This window comes from Pseudochaenichthys georgianus, chromosome 12, assembly GCF_902827115.2.
Source record: "Pseudochaenichthys georgianus chromosome 12, fPseGeo1.2, whole genome shotgun sequence".
Lineage (NCBI taxonomy): Eukaryota > Metazoa > Chordata > Actinopteri > Perciformes > Channichthyidae > Pseudochaenichthys > Pseudochaenichthys georgianus.
Window position 1 is genome coordinate 7,994,335 of NC_047514.1, and position 18,329 is coordinate 8,012,663.

Here is an 18,329-nt window from a genome sequence, read left to right on the forward strand (position 1 = left end):
CGAGTTGGCAGACTTTATTTTGCTTACCTTAACATCATTTTTCATGGTGGGGCTAAGCCATTTCTTGGTATGGGTGTAGCCTACCCCAGCCATACCCTGGCGCTGCCACTGGTGGCACGTATGGGGCGGGCCATTCTGCACATGCGTTAAATGCGTTAAATATTTTAACGCAATTAATTCAAAAAATTAATTACCGCCGTTAATGCGATAATTTTGACAGCACTAGACTAAAGTGAACTATCTAAACACTCAGAGTCCTTTACCTCACTGAGCTGTAGTATCAGCCTCTCAGTCTGACTGGAGATGACTCTCCCTCCACATTATTGTAGAAACATCTTCTTCTTACATCCGTTAGAGCAGCTAGCACCAGATTCTAATAACAACAGCGCCGGTACCGGGCGGTGCGCCCTTCTCTCTCTCCCTCGCTCACTTGCATTTTGGCTGTGAGCTGCGGGCGCCAGATAAGCCAACATCCCCCATTTTCATCACTTACAGCGTCCATCGTACAGGGCAAATGAAGCGTGTAACCGGGGTGAAAAGGGTGTTACATTTACTTAATTATGAATATTGTTACATCAAGGCCGAAAATTAGGATGAGCCCCAACGGTCAAAACGTTTTTTTCCCTCCCAGAACCAGGGGCGGCGCCAGGGGGGAGCTAGTGGGTGCTGAAGCACCCCCCAGGATTGCCTAAGCACCCCCTAAGCACCCCCACGAAATATATAAAAAAATGTCCCCGAAAATTATTATTATTATTTTTATTAAATTAAATCAGAAAAATTATTGATTACATCAATGCAAATGTGAAACAAACAAATGTTTGACTAAAAACATAAAGCCAACACAGAGTGATATGATTAGGCCAATGGCCAGCAACCATTACATTTTTGACCTACTCATAGGCTAAATTACTTTGTGACACTTGAGTGACTTCCTGTTAGCTGGAGCCCCAAATGATTTGCTAACAGCAAAGTGACAAATGGATCGTTTTTTAGTCCTTAAACGTCCACGTGTGGACACTCAATCAAAACCAACTGAAAGCGAGAGGGATTGTGCACATAATAGGCCTCGTGAGTACAAGTAGCTTACTTCTGGGTCTCTGTGTTTCATTCAAGCTCTGCTCTGTGTGTGTGTGGCACGAGCCATTTTGTGTGCGTGCGCAAGCGAGAGAGAGAGCTCGCGCACCGGTGGGTATCTACCGGAGATCGTTGTGGTTAGCATCTGGTGCTAGCTAGCCAAGCTAACGGATATAAGGAGCTTTTACGACAACAAGGTGGAGGGAGAACTCTCTCCTGTCAGACGGAGAGTCTCAGATAACCTCAGCTCAGGTGAAGTAAAGGACTCTCAGTGTTTAGATAGTTAAATGTAATCTAGTTATCTCAGTGGGTCTCAAACGGTTTGTTTTAAAAGGGGAGTGATTTGTAAAATATCTATAAAGAAATAGAAAATATGTTTACAGTTCTGTTTCATATGTATGTTGAGAGATGTATCCATAGATCTCATCATTTTGCTCTCAAAATGCACCAGATTGATGCTTTTAACTTCAATATTCAAAAAGAAATCTTCCCGGGACCCCACTAGAGGAAGTGAGGACCCTCCTAGAGGAGGTGAGGTCCACTCCCCACTTGTAAAAATAACACTTTACCCCTGCTTACACCTGTATGCCGTGAGCATTCATTGTAACAGTCGCGGGTACACTGTGTGTGCGTGTGGGGAGTGTTGCAGTAGAAAATTCAACTGTAGCGCTGGTACATTAATGGGAAACCCTTAATGTTTGAGCACCCTCTATGAAACGTCAAGCTACCCCACAGCACCCCCTAGAGAAAATCTCTGGCTCAGCCACTGCCCAGAACTGCCAGCGCAGCGCCTCCCCAGATCTAGCGCCCTCGGCGAACATCTATAACGCCAGTGCTACGGGCCGACCCCGAGTTCATATGCAACTCGCAAATATCTTTCTCTCTCTCTCCTCTCTTTTCTCTTCTCCCTTCTCTCTTTTCTCTCTCTCCCTCTCAATTTTGGTACGCAAATGCGCCTTTTTTCAAATGACCCGGTGCTCTTTTTTTGGCGGAGGTGCGCATGCGCACCTGCGCACCAGTTATGTGCAGCCTGGTGCAGCCCTGCTCATACGTATCAGTGACCTGCAGTTAAGCAGGCCAAGCTTTATTTGGCTGTAAGCAAATGCAACTAGCCAACTCCTGCTTTTCCTTTTCACAACGCTTAATTTCCTTTAGGATTGAATGCTGAATTTGCTGCGCTCAAGCTGTTACTGCAGTACAGGTTCAACATATCTTATATCTGGCTGAGTCTAGCAGAACAATTAAAAGAATGACCGTAAGATGAGGTAAAGTTTTGATCTTGAATTCAGTGTGTTAGTTACCATCTTCCACGGCTTCCTTCTTTTATACATCATTCTGTATGCTGTAAAGAAACTTCTGCATAACTGTTTCTTGAGGTATTTTTTTATTTTGAGAAAATACATAAAATAATATGCTCATGCTTAAAAAACTTATAATAAAAGAGTCCAAATATCCAGACTTTGTCACATGTTTGGTGTCATCAATTCTGGTAGGGCACTTTAATGTACTCTTATAAGATTCTTATAGATTTAAATAATCTATGTTCCTAACAGCATTCCAAAGCCTCCCAATATAATGAATCCTAAACCCGGTATAATACATATCCTTTACTTCTATATATTCCTGTACTTTAGTGTTTCATTTAGTAAAGTATGCACCCCAAGTTAGCAGAAAGTCTGGACATTGCCAAATTAGCCAAACTCTTCCCCTTTTTAGATTATGTGCATTTTGAAAACAAACACTTCTGAAAATTATCTTAGTGAGGGATATCTTACCTACAAAAGGGACATGTGTACAGGCATCAGGGTCTGTGTGCAGACTTGGTAAAGCCTGACAGTTGGGCAGCAGTGAAGTGGGAGAGTGTGACCCGGGGACAGAGCTGAAGAAGCCCGGCTGGACTGAACTGCTGCCCTCCAGCACATACCACTCCTTATGGCAGTACAGCTCCTTCACCGCCAGGCAGTGTTCCCTGTTTCGTAAAGGAAGACAATACATGTGGATGCTCCTTCAGCTGTCTTTGCTTTCCTATAGAGTTGTGTAGTAATATATCCAAAAACCTGGTAACAACTTTACATTTTACAACTTCTGGTTCCCTGCTCAAAGCCTGAAAGGTTAACACAATCTTAGTTTGTTCTATGACATAAAATAAGTGAGTAAATATCACTCTTGTGAATGTCTAAAGCTTATATATATTTAAAAAACGGTGGATGGTGGTAACGAAAAGCCCGCCATCACACCGAAGATTAGCCACATTTTGCTTAGCGATAGTGACCGTAATGTCGCTCATTCATAGCATTACGTTAGCTTTTTATTTCTGGCCATTGCAATAACGCTTCAAATATCACAAAGTTGTGTTAATATGTAGGGAGCGCACGTATTGTAAAGGTAACTACCACACTAACCACAGATCTTATTTTCTGAAATATTCCAAAATCCATTGGAAAAATCACATTCCTTTTTGTCTAGGAAATCCTAGCGATACTAGGTCTGCTGGGTCAGCCTACAAAAAATGCAGTCTATACTGTACTAACAAATCCAAACAAAAATAGGTGTGTGCTACCTGCAGACAGGTTTAGGCGCCGGTCCTAACCCTGATGGGTTGCAGTCGGGGAAGGAAGAGTGGCAGAGCAGTGAGCGCACGGCGGGACTACACAGCACACTGAGTCCTTCCAACTCCGTCCACCAGCTCTGAACCAGGTACTCCTGCATGTCCTCGGGGTCGGAGAGGGAGGAGTTGAAGAAAACCAGCAGATCATCTTGCAGTATGTTGCGGCACACATCTCCACGATACGCACTGCAGTAGCCCGCGACACCCTTGTAGAGTCTATGAAGAAGACTCACAATTATCATGATTGGTTAGTACTACTTGGTCTACAAACATGGAAAACCACAATGCTTCCAAAAACAACATAATAAAGGATAAAGGATTCTGCATTCAAATGTTTGTCAGACAAAATACATTCTAAAGATGAACAGATATATGAATTTATAGCTAATTGGAAGACCTTGTCTGGCTATAACAAAAGATCAGGTTTTATTTCTTGTTTGGGGGATATGTAGGTATGACAATCATCCATTATCTAAATCCCTTAAAGATTCTGACTATTGGACCTCAGAGCAATCAATATTTTACTATTTCGGCTGACCAGAGTTCATGTGTATTTGCCAAACAAAAAGAAAAGGTCTACATCTTTGAAATCTGCCCTAACATATTCCAGATGTTAACAGAAAAAAGTTTGTAGAAGGTTGGTGGGAAATTACATCATGTCTGTCTGTTGGACTTCCTCGCTGCCTTTTAGATTGAACAGATCAGTCATGGATACATAAACCTGCCTTTCTCACATATTGTGTTCCTATTCTTTGTTTGCAATTCCATCTGCCTGCTTTTTTTCCAACTCATATATCTGTTTGTCCTCCAGCATGCACACAATCCACATGTATTTCTGTCTGCTTCACATCCACATTCTCTCTGTTTATCTGATAGCCCTCACTCCAGTTGTCTCTCTGCCTGCCCGTGTACTGCAACACTAACAAACTCCAGATGTCACCTTTTGGGTTTTTAAACCATCAAACTTAAATCGGACCTGTAAATCTATCAACCGCACCAACCTACCACACCTGTTCATACGTTCTTGGATGTACATCTAAAGATTCAAAGTCTTTAGTGTCATATGCACAATATCTACAGTGTAGTTTTTAGTAATGAAAACCTCAAGTCTCAGGCTCTTCCAGTGCTGCTTACAATAGACATTATAAGAAAAAGAAAAGGGCAAAATGTAGCCATTATGCCAGATCCTTTTGTCTGTCTATGACCTATAATCTGCTGTCTCTGTCTTCAATCTTACCTCAGAAAATCTCAACGGGACACAAGGCCAACATTTCCATTTATTCTCTCTCTCCTACCTCTCTATCTTTATCTCCCTCTGTTTCTTTCTGCATTTACAGTACATAGTCCAGATGTGGGATTTGGGGGTGCAAAGTTCAAATTCAGCTCACATATGGGTGACTGACGGGCCACAATGCAGTTTATTGCCAGAGCTAAAACGTGTATTGTCTTCAGCTGACCCAGAGGAAGAAACAGCACTTAGGTTCTTTAAATAAAGATTGTTACAGTGCCTGTATAGGATTCACTGGCAGGTAATGTGCCGTGTCATTTTTATGAAACACATGGACTGTCACATGGACTAGCACTTTGACTACAGTAAATAAAGAAAGAGTACATTGAGAGTTTTAAAAAGGCACATTTCTCTTACCTCCACTCTATGGGGAAGTGGCAATATCCGTAAGACGTTGGTTGGAGACACGCAAGTATGAGGAAATGGGTGAAGAGAGTAGGAAAAAAGGCAACAATTAGTTTCTGTTGGAAGAGAAAACTATCCATTGTGCTTCTCTTACGAAGACAGCTATCTGTGAGGATGGAGAGGGACAACCAGGTGGAGGGCAGTGTGTGTGGTCAGGGAACAAGGCATGTGTGGGTGTTTGTTTAAGAGGACTGGGGTCATGGGTGGCAAGTGTGTCTGAGGTAGCAACCAAATGGGGGGCACAACCAACAGCTGAAGCTAAACACAACTAATATAAATGACAGCTAAGATAACTCAAGACAAAGCAGACACAACCCCCAGACACACAGACGTAAGAGCTACACGTTTCTATGACTGTCATTTTGGAATGGAGATGAAAAAGGGTGAGTACCTGCGACAGTGACTTTAGCAGATGCCTTGACAGTGTTAGCTCCAGAGTTGTGTCGGTTAGCGGCCAGACATGTAAACAAAGCTGGCTTATTCACCGTCACTTTAAGAACAGACAGGATCACCTCTCCTATCAAAGTCTCTTCGACCGATGCACCTGAGATCTACATAAAGAAAACAATTATATCACAGACGAACCAGGTCATCATGCAAGGGCAAATATACATCACAATTGTTTTATAATATAACGTACAAAATGATCCCCCCTTGCATTAAAGATACATGTTCAGTCCACTAGGGGGCAGCAGAACAGCCTGAAATCACAACATTGACATTCTACAGCAGTGGTTCTCAACTGGTGGGTCGCAGATTTGTGAGTGAAAAAAAGTAAAAATGGAAAAAAATGAAAATTCCTTTTTTTTTTTTTTTGGGGGGAAAAATTCAACCTCTTATTTTGAAGACCAGATTTTCTAACGCTGTGCATGCAGTGGGCGTTGGACTGAAAGTACCAGAGACCATAAACGGTTTTGAAAACTTCTGTCACGAAGTGATCATCTCTCAATAAAACATCTTTGTTGATGTTTTTTCGAGTCTTCTGGCCAATCAGAATCAAGATTGTTGCCGGAAGTCCCCACAGAGAATAACTTTGCGGTAGAACTATTCTTTATACATCCATGGTTACAACTTCAGATAAAAATGATCACATAATGAAATATGACCCCCGGTTTGATGATTGACAGGTCACAGAACAATGGGGGCTATCTACCCTTACCCACAATTTAAAGTATTTCACACGGACTATCTCCTCTTTGCTCTTCTCTCTGTGTGGAGCAGCAAGTTCAGCTGTCAGAACAAAGTGAAAAACAAACAATGGCATAAAATATTATTAATACGTCGTAATACATCTATTTATTTTCTTCTCAGAGTGTACCAGAATGGGTAGTTTATATAAACTAGTTAGTATTTCAAAAAATCTCCTGGAGGAGAATCCCCCCAGACCCCCCTTCTGGGGTTGGGTTTTCAGCACGTGTGCCTTTTTATGTTATAAAGTTCAGCTTTGATTTCATCATCTCCAGGGCCGGATTAGTACCTGCAGGGGCCCCTGGGCACTGAGCGCTCATGGCCCCCCCCCAACCCAACAAGTAACACCATGCCTACCCAATCCTACCAACATGACCAATATTTAGAATTTTCAGTCAATCTGGCATGTCAAATCGCACACCTATTTGTCAAAAGTAGGGACGCAGCCACATAGTTCAACCAAAGTAGGTCTAGCCTTTTGCCCTTTTAGTCAAACATCACAAGACAAAATACAATGGATACGATTCCAAGACAGTGTATGGCTCAGGAATACCTAGGTAATATCACTCAAAACCTCAGAGTAGCACCCGACTTAATGCCAAAATATGACTGGCTGGCTGTACACTAGTGATGTGTCGGTCGCGAACGAGCCGGCTCAAAGAGCCGGCTCTTTTAAGTGAACGACGGGAGCCGGCTCTCGCCCGCGAACGAGCCGTTTATTTATTTTTTTGCGGAGGGATCTAGATCGGCATGAAGGCACATTATGCGATGTGCAATGTGCACATTATCCCGCTTATTACACATGGCCACATTCTCAACAAAGTAACGACATGACTCCCAATATTAATTGAAATGCTTGTATGGATTTAGAAAATGATTTTATTGATTTAAAAAAGAGTTTTATGTATTGATTTAAATTAACATGCATCCGCTAAGAAAAGTAGTCCTTTGTTACTGTTTGAACTAACGTAACAACGGCAGGAACTGCTTCGATAGTGTTTTTGAGGAGCTTTTTGATTACAGATTTAAAAACATCGTTCCTTGCTTTAAAAGTAGCACAATTCATGATGTCAGACCTTGGAAAGTATCTAGATATCCCTGCCCTAATGCCAAAGTAACTGGCAACTGAATATGTGTCGCCGTTTGATGTCTATGTCTGGACCGCTGCGTAAAAAGGAGGGTTTCTGCCACATTACTTCTCTTCTTACTTCTATAAGAATAAAACACGGAGGACGGAGATCTATTTGTCTGCCCCTCTTCTGACAGCCCAGCAGCTGATCTCAAAGCACGCTCCCCTCTCCTGCAGGGGGGCGTGGTCAGCTGCAGCTCACAGAATCAGCCCCCTGCAAAAACAGCGCTGGCAAGAGCAAATAGAGCGAAATGAGGCATGGCTAAAATGCAGGATCTTTTTGGTATTTTGAAAAAAATAACTATATTTATATACTTTATATAGGTCGATACAGTAGCCCCTTTTTTTTAAATAGTTTTTATAGGTGTTGCTATCTGTTTTGTGTTTCTACAAGCAAGGCAATGAATTCATTGGGTGGTATCAGAGAGTTACACGGGTCTGTAAATGCAATGAAAACAATTGGCCACAGCAAATCATTTATATTAAACATGTAATTTTTACTTTTAAATACTTCAGTACAAAGGATGTATTGAATAATTTAAGTGATATATGTGTACACATATAAATCATTAGTCAAAACAGGGCTACATTTGATTTAATTAAAAGGTATAGGCCTAATATGTGGTAAACTGAAGAGCCGTTTGGGAGCCGAAAGAGCCGGCTCTTCTTGGTGAGCCGAGCCAAATGATCCGGCTCACCAAGAAGAGCCGGAATTCCCATCACTACTGTACACGTACACGAGGAGTTTTATTAGTTACAAACATTGAGAGTTACAAAAGTATAATATGTAGTGAAATGGTGTGGTTGCTCAACTAAGTGATCAGTATATGTGATGGAAGATAGTGTGTGTGTGTGTGTGTGTGTGTGTGTGTGTGTGTGTGTGTGTGTGTGTGTGTGTGTGTGTGTGTGTGTGTGTGTGTGTGTGTGTGTGTGTGTGTGTGTGTGTGTGTGTGTGTGTGTGTGTGTGTGTGTGTGTGTGTGTGTGAGAGAGTGAGCGTGTGTGTGAGAGAGTGAGCGTGTGTGTGAGAGAGAGAGCGTGTGTGTGAGAGAGAGAGAGTGAATGAATGAGTGTATGAGAGACAGTGGGTCTTACCTTTTAGAAGTGTTTCTTCCTTGCCTTTCTCTTTGAAAAGTCTGTGATTAGGTCATCAAAATCCAGATCTCTCACAAGATCAGACTCGATGGCCATCAAAGAAAGGGCTGAAAGTCTCTTCTGAGCCATGGTTGTCCGAAGTTCATTTTTGATGCGTTTAAGCTGTGAAAAGGACCTCTCACCCTCGCAGTTGGTTACAGGGAGTGTGAGAAAAATCCTGAGCGCAACAAAAATATTGGGGAATGTTGTCTGTAGTCCATGTTTTAGCACCACCTGCAGTCTGTCTGCATATCAGTAGGATATGATGAGGAGAGAATATTGGCCCGTCTGCGGAGATCAGTGTCATCACAGCACATGTCAAATAGGACTCCAAAGTGATCATTTATGACTTTGTATGCATCCAGGCGTTTGCTAAGTCCTGAGAGCAATCTGTCAATAATGACATTGAATGTCTCAACCTGGAATTTTGTACTGCCAGTCAGTACCACCTCGTGCTTCACTGTCTCGTCATCAAATACTCGTCTTTTACCAACACGGTGAGTCTCGTGCTGGTATGTCTGTGTCACGCCGGTGATGGCCCGGGCAGATGTCTCAAAGTCTGAACATGTCCCTCGTAGTGATGCAACATAAGTGCGCAGCGATTCCAAAAGTCGCACAGCTGTCATTAGGTCAATGTCTTTCTTTTGCAAGCCAGTGCTCGTAAGCTTGAATTGGTGCAGTACAGTGTTCCAAAATATTGTCAGCAGTCTCTAGTTTCCCAAGTTTGCCACACAGCGCAGAGGCCTCTCGCCGTGTGTCCTGGCACTCTTCGTCATCAGCCGCCAACATTTGTAAAGCCCCTCTTATTGCAGTGTAATTCTCACAAAGAGCTCTTGTGGAGTCTCCTCTGCAGCTCCATCTTGTACAGGAGAGAGATTTTAGCTTCAGTGTGATGTTTTCAGTGACCACTTTATTCCATTGGTGGGTAGAAGCAGAGCAAAAAGCATAAAGTGCTTGAGGTATATCAAAAAACTGGCTTGCTTCACGACAACTACTTTCAACACAGTTGACACCAACCGAATTCAAGGAGTGTGCTGCGCACGGAATGTAATGTATGAGTGGGTTGCTTTTCTTGAGATGAGCTTGCAGCCCATTATATTTTCCTGACATGTTGGATGCGTTGTCATAAGCCTGGCCACGGCAGTTTGAGAGATCCAGCCCCATATCAATGACCATCTTCATCACGCAGTCAGCCAGACTTGACCCAGTGTGACTGTGAATGGGTTCAAATCCAATAAATCTCTCAATGACTTTTCCTTTCTCACTCACAAATCGGAAAACGAAAGTTAATTGGTCGACGTGAGACATGTCAGGTGTAGAATCTACGATGACAGAGAAATACCTTGCTCGCTGTAGTTCTGTTGCTATTGCTTCCTTTGTTCTGTCACCCATCAAACCAATAAACTCCTCACAGATAGTTGATGACAAGTATGAAGTCCTACCACGTCCCTTCTGGCCAAACTTCTGCAAATGATCCTTTAAAAATGGATCAAACTGCGCGAGCAGCTCCAGGATTCCCAGGTAGTTCCCGTTATGTGCGGATCCTAAAAGTTCGTCATTTCCCCGGAAAGGAAGCCCCCTCTCACTCAAGAATTTAATCACCGCAACTACACGTCTCAATACATCCTTCCAGTACTGACTTTCTGTGTCGACCTGCATCCCTAGAGAAGCATCCACAGTGCCCATGAGTTTAGTGCGATGCATAAGTGAAAGTATGCATTTTCTGTGCTCACCACTCGTCTCATGTTCCGTTATCCTCTCGGGATGCTTCCAATCACTAAAGCCGAGAACAAATGCATTACTGTGGCTGTGAGTGGATACAAGTTTGCAGGCAAAACAATAAATTGCTCCGGTAGATGGAGAATAAATAATCCAATCGCGTTGAACGATTTCTCCATTGTGAAGCTGTCTGGTCAGCATATCATTGGTCAGTGAGCGTGTCCGGCCGCTAGCATCGGTCTCCCTCCGAGATGCTGGATACTTCGTTGCCCGATTATGAAAGTATGAAACCTTTTCATCAAAGTCTCCTCCCGGACATTTCCAGCAATTAATCCCCATTGTGCAGGGTCCTGAGAGACACAGGGAACTTCCGATGAACTCGAACCTTCACCCTGCTCTGTGACGTCCTCGTCAGGCTCGTCTTCATCTTTATCTTCCTCTTCTACTCGCTGCTGCGTTAGCATGCTAGGTTCAAGGCTAACATTGCTCGCTAGCTCAACAACATCCTCCGTGACCGCCGCCACTGTTCCTTGTGGTTGTTGCTGGCCTATTTCGTCACTTTTTGCTTTTTTGAAAAAGCTATTTATTGTTGGCACATTTTTTAATGCAGCCGCCACTCTCTCTTCTTTGTCTTTCTTTTCGCAGCCCCGCTGGGCGTTTGGCTACCGGCACCATCCATTTTCTCTGCTCACGTGACAAAATGTGACATGAGTGAGGGTGGGGCTGTGATTCGGCTTTACACCGCCGCCGCGTAGTAATACATTTGAGCGCATACATAGTGAGACCTACAGTACAGAGACGGTTTAGAAAATATATGAATTTGACCCTATAGAAAAGCTGTGTTATTTATAGCGAAGAGTGAGTGTCATTTAAAAACAATGTATGATGAGTGAGGTTGTGCCCGAAATAATAAAATAATAATAAATATATATATATTTTTTAATCTTGTCACTGAGGGCCCTCTTTGCTCAAGGGCCCCTGGGCACTTGCCCAGGTTGCCCATATGGTTAATACGGCCCTGATCATCTCATTAAACCTGATTTAAAAGCATTATTTTGTTCTGTGAAGGGATATAAGGGATATATGCACTGTACTTCACTTTAATTAATATTGTATGCGTATTACTGCAGGATTTTTTGTTGAATAGATTTTAGTGGTTCAAAATGTTGGGTCGCGATCTATTGACTAACGAAAAAGTGGGTCCCGAGGCCTGACCAGTTGAGAACCAGCTGTTCTACAGTATATGTATATAGCTCTGTAATACAATTAAGAGACCACTGCAGTGCAGCATTATCAGTTTCTCTGGTTTTACTATTTATAAATATATTTTTGAGTAAAATTAAAAAATATATGTTATTCTATAAACTACTGTCAAAATGCCTCTGGGTTGGAATACAAAATACACTGGAATGGAATGGCTGTCATACTTGTAATGAGATAGTAATTAGATTGAGATTTAAGAACAATTGGGAGTGGTCTCTTTTTTTCCTTTTGAATTTTTTGGGCAACCAGTGTCTTTTGAGTGAAAGCTATAGTGGGAAGACACACTGAACATGGTCCACGGCCAGATTCAAACCCTGGTCCTCCGCTTGAGGACCAACTGAGCTACAGTGGCCCTTTCGACATTCTATATTATCAGTATAAAGCTTTCATGCCAAACATGTTATGAAACCGTTTCCTATTGCTACAACATTATGATTTATTTAGCGTTGTGTTATCCGGCCACCTCATACATTTAGGTCTAATATTCACTGCCTTTTTTTTGCTGTTCGATTTGATTCCCACCAATGCTTCGGTAATGCATAATTGAGTTCAGTACAGATGATGAAATTAGAAATAAATAAAAATTGTTGATCTAATGTCTAGAGCAGGGGTCTCCAACACGTCGATCGCGAGCTACCGGTAGCTCGCGGGCAGCTTTTCAGTAGCTCGCCACTCGATTATCGATTATAGCGTAGTAACGTTGCTTCTTGATTTTTCGGCCGCGGCCGGACAATAAAGTGTTTTTATTTTAGAATTGTTTCTGTCACACGAATATCAAATGTGTCGGTGACGCAGAGATCAAGGAAGGAACAGACGTGACAGCGGCACAGCGACACCACACACGGAGCAGTCTGCTTTCTCCAGCAGCACCAGTCAGAACCAACGACAGAATGACCCGCTCTGAATCAGGCCGCGTCGCTGCGGCTCAGAGACACACATGGAGGGATTTGTGTTTTTGAAAAACACTCGTTATCGTCATGTCAAGTCTTGGATTGCAGAGTATGAATGTCCTCTTGCTATTAGTATTTTCAGTTCATAAATACGTGTGTAAAGTTTGTGAAGGCAGGAAGAAAGCTTCCGCGATCACCCTCTCCTCTCCGTTCCTCCAAACCCCGCCCCCTCCCTGAAAATAATGAGTGACAGGCTGATAGTGACCTGATAGAAACTTTATTATTCACTTAATCACTGATTGAGATATAATGAAGCTAACTTAATCTCATACATTCATGGGATTCATGCAACAGTAAGACAGAGAATGTAAGTGTGCACCCTAGGGGTTTCACCAACTAATCGACTAGTCGACTAGTCGACTACCTTTACCACTAGTCGGCGCTGTAGGCCCTAGTCAACTAGTCGTGAACAAAATGGAGGTGAACGAGGTGCCGCAAAATGCTCCAAAAAACGTCCGACATTCATATGTATGGCAGTACTTCAAAGAAGACGTAACCAACTCCACAGTTAAGTGTCAGTTGTGTACATCTGTACTAAAGTACAACAAAAATACTTCTGCTATGCGCAACCACCTAAAAATGAAACACCCGCTGCCGACAGCTAGCACTAGCAGTAATGCTAGCAGCACCAGTGAGCAACGGACCGCCGTCAGCACTGGACAGAGACAGACGAGCATTATTGATTTTTCCAAGCGCCCCGTTACGGACAAAAGAAGACAGCAGATAACAGACTTGCTTATCAACTTTGTCGTCAAGGATGTTCGACCACTTTCTGCCCTTTCCGGAGAAGGCTTCAGGGACATTATGAAGTTTTTCGAGCCAGGCTATAAGATCCCGTCGCATGCTACACTTTGGAGCAACATCATGCTACAGTACAACACTGTGAAAGCCAGGATTGCCAATGAGATGCAAGATAAAAGTGTCTCACTAACCACTGATCTGTGGACATCTTGCACCATGGATTCATACATCACCATAACTGCCCACTACATCACAGACACCTGGGAGATAAAATCCAGAGTGCTGCGAAATTCGCGGAGGACAGCGAATAATGTGTTGCGCAATGGATTTACGTGGCATTTAAGTTTGCGAGTTTTTTGCTGTACATTTTGGTGAGTCCAGTTACCGTTTCTTATTTACGAAGTCACTGTTTGTTATGTACTAAGGCACTGTTTGTTATTTACTCAGCCATGTCACACACATTTAAAATAAAATACAGTTGAACACCTCTCTTTGTGTGTCTTTATTATGACGCAACGACTAGTCGACTAGTCGACTGCTATTTTGAAAAATAGTCGACTAGTAAATATTGGTAGTTGTGAAACCCCTGCACCCACATGCACTATTTTTTGTTAATAATGCTTATGTAACACAGTCTGCTGTGTTCAGACTCAAATCATGTGTGTGATGCCTCATTCAAGACATTCAGTGTCCTTTTTTTAACAGAAGACCGTTGCTAGAAGCTGCAGCTAGACTGCAGAAGTATTAGTTTTTTGTTTTTGAGGATGGAAAAATGTCACACAGATATAGGGAGGCTAGACCTATACAATTCATTTATTATAATTTCATGTCAACACGAAGAAGAAGAAAAGATGGCTGCACTGTTCAGTGTCAATCCTGTGGAGATGGAGGTTATACATCTCCAAAATCATGTTCAGCTTAAGTCTCAGCAAAACTCACAACATTTCTGGAGCCTTAGACCCAGAAAACTATAAGAACATCACCAAGCAGCACTGAACCTGTCTGCTTTATGTGGCTCTGTTCTACAGACCTTTGTGAAGCAGCTTTTTCTGGCATGAATGAAATCTAAATACAGAACAAGACCGACTGATGAACATTAAATGACTCCATTAGAGTGAACCTAAGTGGGTCCAGCATACATGTATGGTAGACTCCATGCAGCGCCAGTCATCTCACTAACTGTAAAAAAGAGTGAATGCACTTATTTGACACACGTGCCATAAGATGCTTGCAAGGTGGTTATTAAGGCGATGTATTTACTATGTGGGCCATAATAAGAAGTGAAAACATTGTAATTTGCTCTTGGACATGTATGTGAATCTTCAGTGAAGTACTTACTATGTTGTCCATATTAATATGTGAGAAATTGTCGTTTTCTTGGACCTTGATGTGAAGTTAAGATTTTAGATAAGCTTTGGGTGTTGCAATTTCACACAAAAGTAGCTTAATTCAACTGATGAGTGCTATGTGAATAAATGTAAGCGATGCGATGCAAGTAGCTCTTGGCCACTTTCATTTTTTCAAAGTAGCTCTCAGGTGGAGAAAGGTTGGAGACCCCTGGTCTAGAGTGTTCATACACTAAGTATATCACAGGATCATGGGTGTTGAGCTGATAAATGAAGTGCCCACAGAACACTATGTGTCAGGCATTAATATAACCACTCGTGAACATTTAAATTATTTAAAAATTCCCTGGTATTCACACTGTACGAATGTAATGACCTACAATGTCTGTGTTTGTTTTAGTCTCTGTATCAACTCACAATGCCTGCATATATCTATTTATGATATGTCAGTCTGTAGTGTTTGTGTGTGTGGGTGCTGATATGCGACATATCTATATTTAAAGTTATGTATGACTGCTTGTTTTTTGGACGAGCTTGATCCAGAAATTAATTACCTTAATCTACCAGGAAAGCAGCTCACACAGTCAAGTTAACACATACACACACACACACACACACACACACACACACACACACACACACACACACACACACACACACACACACACACACACACACACACTCACACTCACACTCACACTCACACTCACACTCACACTCACACTCACACTTTACTTACAAGTATTATGGGCCTGTAATCACATTGTAGTTAGCACCCAAGACTATTACATACCCAGACGTTATGCAGTGTATGTCTGCCCGCAATGGAACACATTATAAATGTGCGCTTGCTTATTTGCCTGACTGAAAAAAAAGTCCTGTTTAACATTCTTAAGAGGGTCAAGAATATAATTTCAACCACGACAACTCAAATTTTAATAGAGCTGTATGTATTTCTTCTTTGGTCTGATTTTTCGTCATTAGGGTCTACAGGAAGTCGCAAACTCACTGTCCTGGTGTTTTAAAAAAAACAAGAATAAAAAAAACGCACTTGGCACGAGTTGTGAATAATGCGTTCTCCTGATGTCCCAAAAAGTATTGCATGTTGTTTCAACTGCAAGGGGGGTTAAAACTAAACAATCGCAATGACTCACATGTTCGAACATAATTACTAGAGGAATAAACTGAGCACGCTTCTTGGCAATTGGACATTTGGCACTGTTGGTAACAAATCTGTTTCAGTTCTGTTGCTTGTTTAAACAATGTTATCAGCAGGTACATGTATACTGTCTCTCCTACTGTTATATTTATTTGTATGACTTCAATAACAAATCAGCGCTCTGTTACAGATGTTAATTAAACATGGGCCACCTTACATGGATGGGCTGTACATCCATCTAGTCAGATTTTCAAGACCCTCAAGACCTCACTGGCTCCCTTTGAAAAGGCAATCCAATTAAAGCTGATAACAATGTGTATTAGCTAAATGGAAAACAATCCTTTAAAGCAGGGGTGGGGAACCTCCGGCCCGTATACGGCCCGCAAGACAATTTGGTACGGCCCTCGAGGTAATTTATAAACACACGCAAAAAAGAAAAAAATGTAAGAAATCTAGACCGCAAAAAAATTAAACAAGCGAATACCTGTTTTTCCTGGCCACGGTCAGGGTCCTTGAACACAGCACGAGCCTAACGTGTCATCACGTGGTATATGTCTCCACTGACAGGGGTGTAGTTCTGACAGAGAGCACCAGAAAGCCACTCGAGCACTTCAGAAATTGCAGTACCCATAAGGAGCTGTACACATGCCACAGTTTTTGCGTGGCTGTGTCTTTAGTTGAAAGCCCAGTGGCGATCTGTTCATCTGTGATACTGATCATACAGTCAATAACTTTGTTGTTATTAGCATCGGGTTAGCTAGCTATGCTAATGAATATAAGAAGCTTTTTCTACAACCAGTGAGGTAAAGGCGCATCTTTATATGATCATTATAGTTATAAAAAAATAAGAGAATAAAGTAAACAGGTATAAAATACTATATGACAGTAAAAAAAAGTTGTTATTAATAAAGAAGAATACAGTTTGAAAGGGGAGTGATTTGTCAAATATTCATAAAGAAAAATAAATCTGCTTCCAGTTCTGTTTCATATGGGTGTTGAGAGATGTATCCATAGATCTCCTAATATTGCTCCCAAAGTGCATCCAGATTGATGCTTTTAACTTCAACATTAAAAAAAAAATCTTCCTGGGGGAGCATGCCCCCGGACCCCCATAGAGGAGGTTAGGCCCCCCCCACTTAAATCATGCTCACATGGATAGGAAACTAAATACATTTGCACACATCTTGTGTCCATATCTTTCAACAAGTCCTCACATTCTTCCCTGACCTTTCTCCTATGTGTACTTTGTTGTTATTCATATGTCACCTGACTTCCTCCTTTGCTACTGTCGCCACCAGGGGTCGTAATATATTGATTGCATAGAGGACTTTATCCGTTTTTTTGGGGGGGAGCGGTCAACTCAAAAGACAAAGACATAATTTAGCTTCCACTACTCTAAACTGGAGTGTGTTGCTTCTGTAGACCGCCAAATGGAACACTAAATACCTAATGGTGATGTGTAGCTCGACGCTAGATAATATAATGGTGATGTGTAGCTAGGCGCTAGCTAGCTAATGTTGTTTCTTTAGACCTGCTTCTATTCTTTGGATTGCTAGCTAATTTGATAAACTAGATGCTGAGTAGGTTCAGGATTTTTGCCCTGTGAATATGAAGGCTTAATTTAGTCAACTTTATTTGAGTATTGTATTGGACTGCAATGCATGTTGGCTTTCCAGACTATCTGCTCTGTTATTGTCAGTGATTTCCCATTATGTAAGACCCTTCTGGCTGACAATGTGTCACAATGTCAGCTACGTGATAAAAATGTCTCTGATGCTGGCTGTGGTAAATTACATTTGAGCCAACCCAACCATTGTAAAAGAGACAACAATATTCCCAGTGAGATCGCAAGCATTTATGAGAGACTGAGGACTGGGCATAGACACGATGGATAGAGCTACCACCATGAATATTGTTGTTTTGTTTGGATTTGATCACAAACATTCAAAGCTTTAGAGTCTTTTATTATGTGGTTTAGAGGTTTTAAGACCCTGATAGAGATACATTTGTAGATTTACAATGGATTCAGCTAAAACACAGCATCAGTCAACGAACATCTCGATACCCATATTGGGCAAACCCCACAAAAATGTGATTTTACACTACACACTGAACTTGAACACTCACAGTATTCCCACTTTCGAGCCAGGTGATGGTAGGGATCGGATTTCCTGTGGCGTTACATTCCAGGGAAATCTGGCTGCCATAGGCTACTCGCTTCTCCTTAGGAACCCGTAGGATTCGTGCTGGAGCTAAACACACACAAACACACAGTGTAGACACACATTCACATACATATATTGCAACCAAACTACTATATTCCTCCG

At 42.0% G+C, this 18,329-nt stretch overlaps 1 protein-coding gene across 1 annotated transcript in view; it reads right to left on the reverse strand.

Moving 5' to 3' along the window:
* musk (muscle, skeletal, receptor tyrosine kinase) overlaps positions 1-18,329 on the reverse strand; it is a 47,370-nt gene that overhangs the window by 15,397 nt on the left and 13,644 nt on the right. Inside the window, exons 6-10 of the mRNA XM_034096528.2 lie at positions 18,130-18,254; positions 5,767-5,926; positions 5,328-5,334; positions 3,635-3,898; positions 2,850-3,043 (exon numbers count right to left, since the gene is read on the reverse strand). Of these exons, the coding sequence (XP_033952419.1) occupies positions 2,850-3,043; positions 3,635-3,898; positions 5,328-5,334; positions 5,767-5,926; positions 18,130-18,254 (750 nt within the window). The remainder of the gene's footprint in view (positions 1-2,849; positions 3,044-3,634; positions 3,899-5,327; positions 5,335-5,766; positions 5,927-18,129; positions 18,255-18,329) is intronic.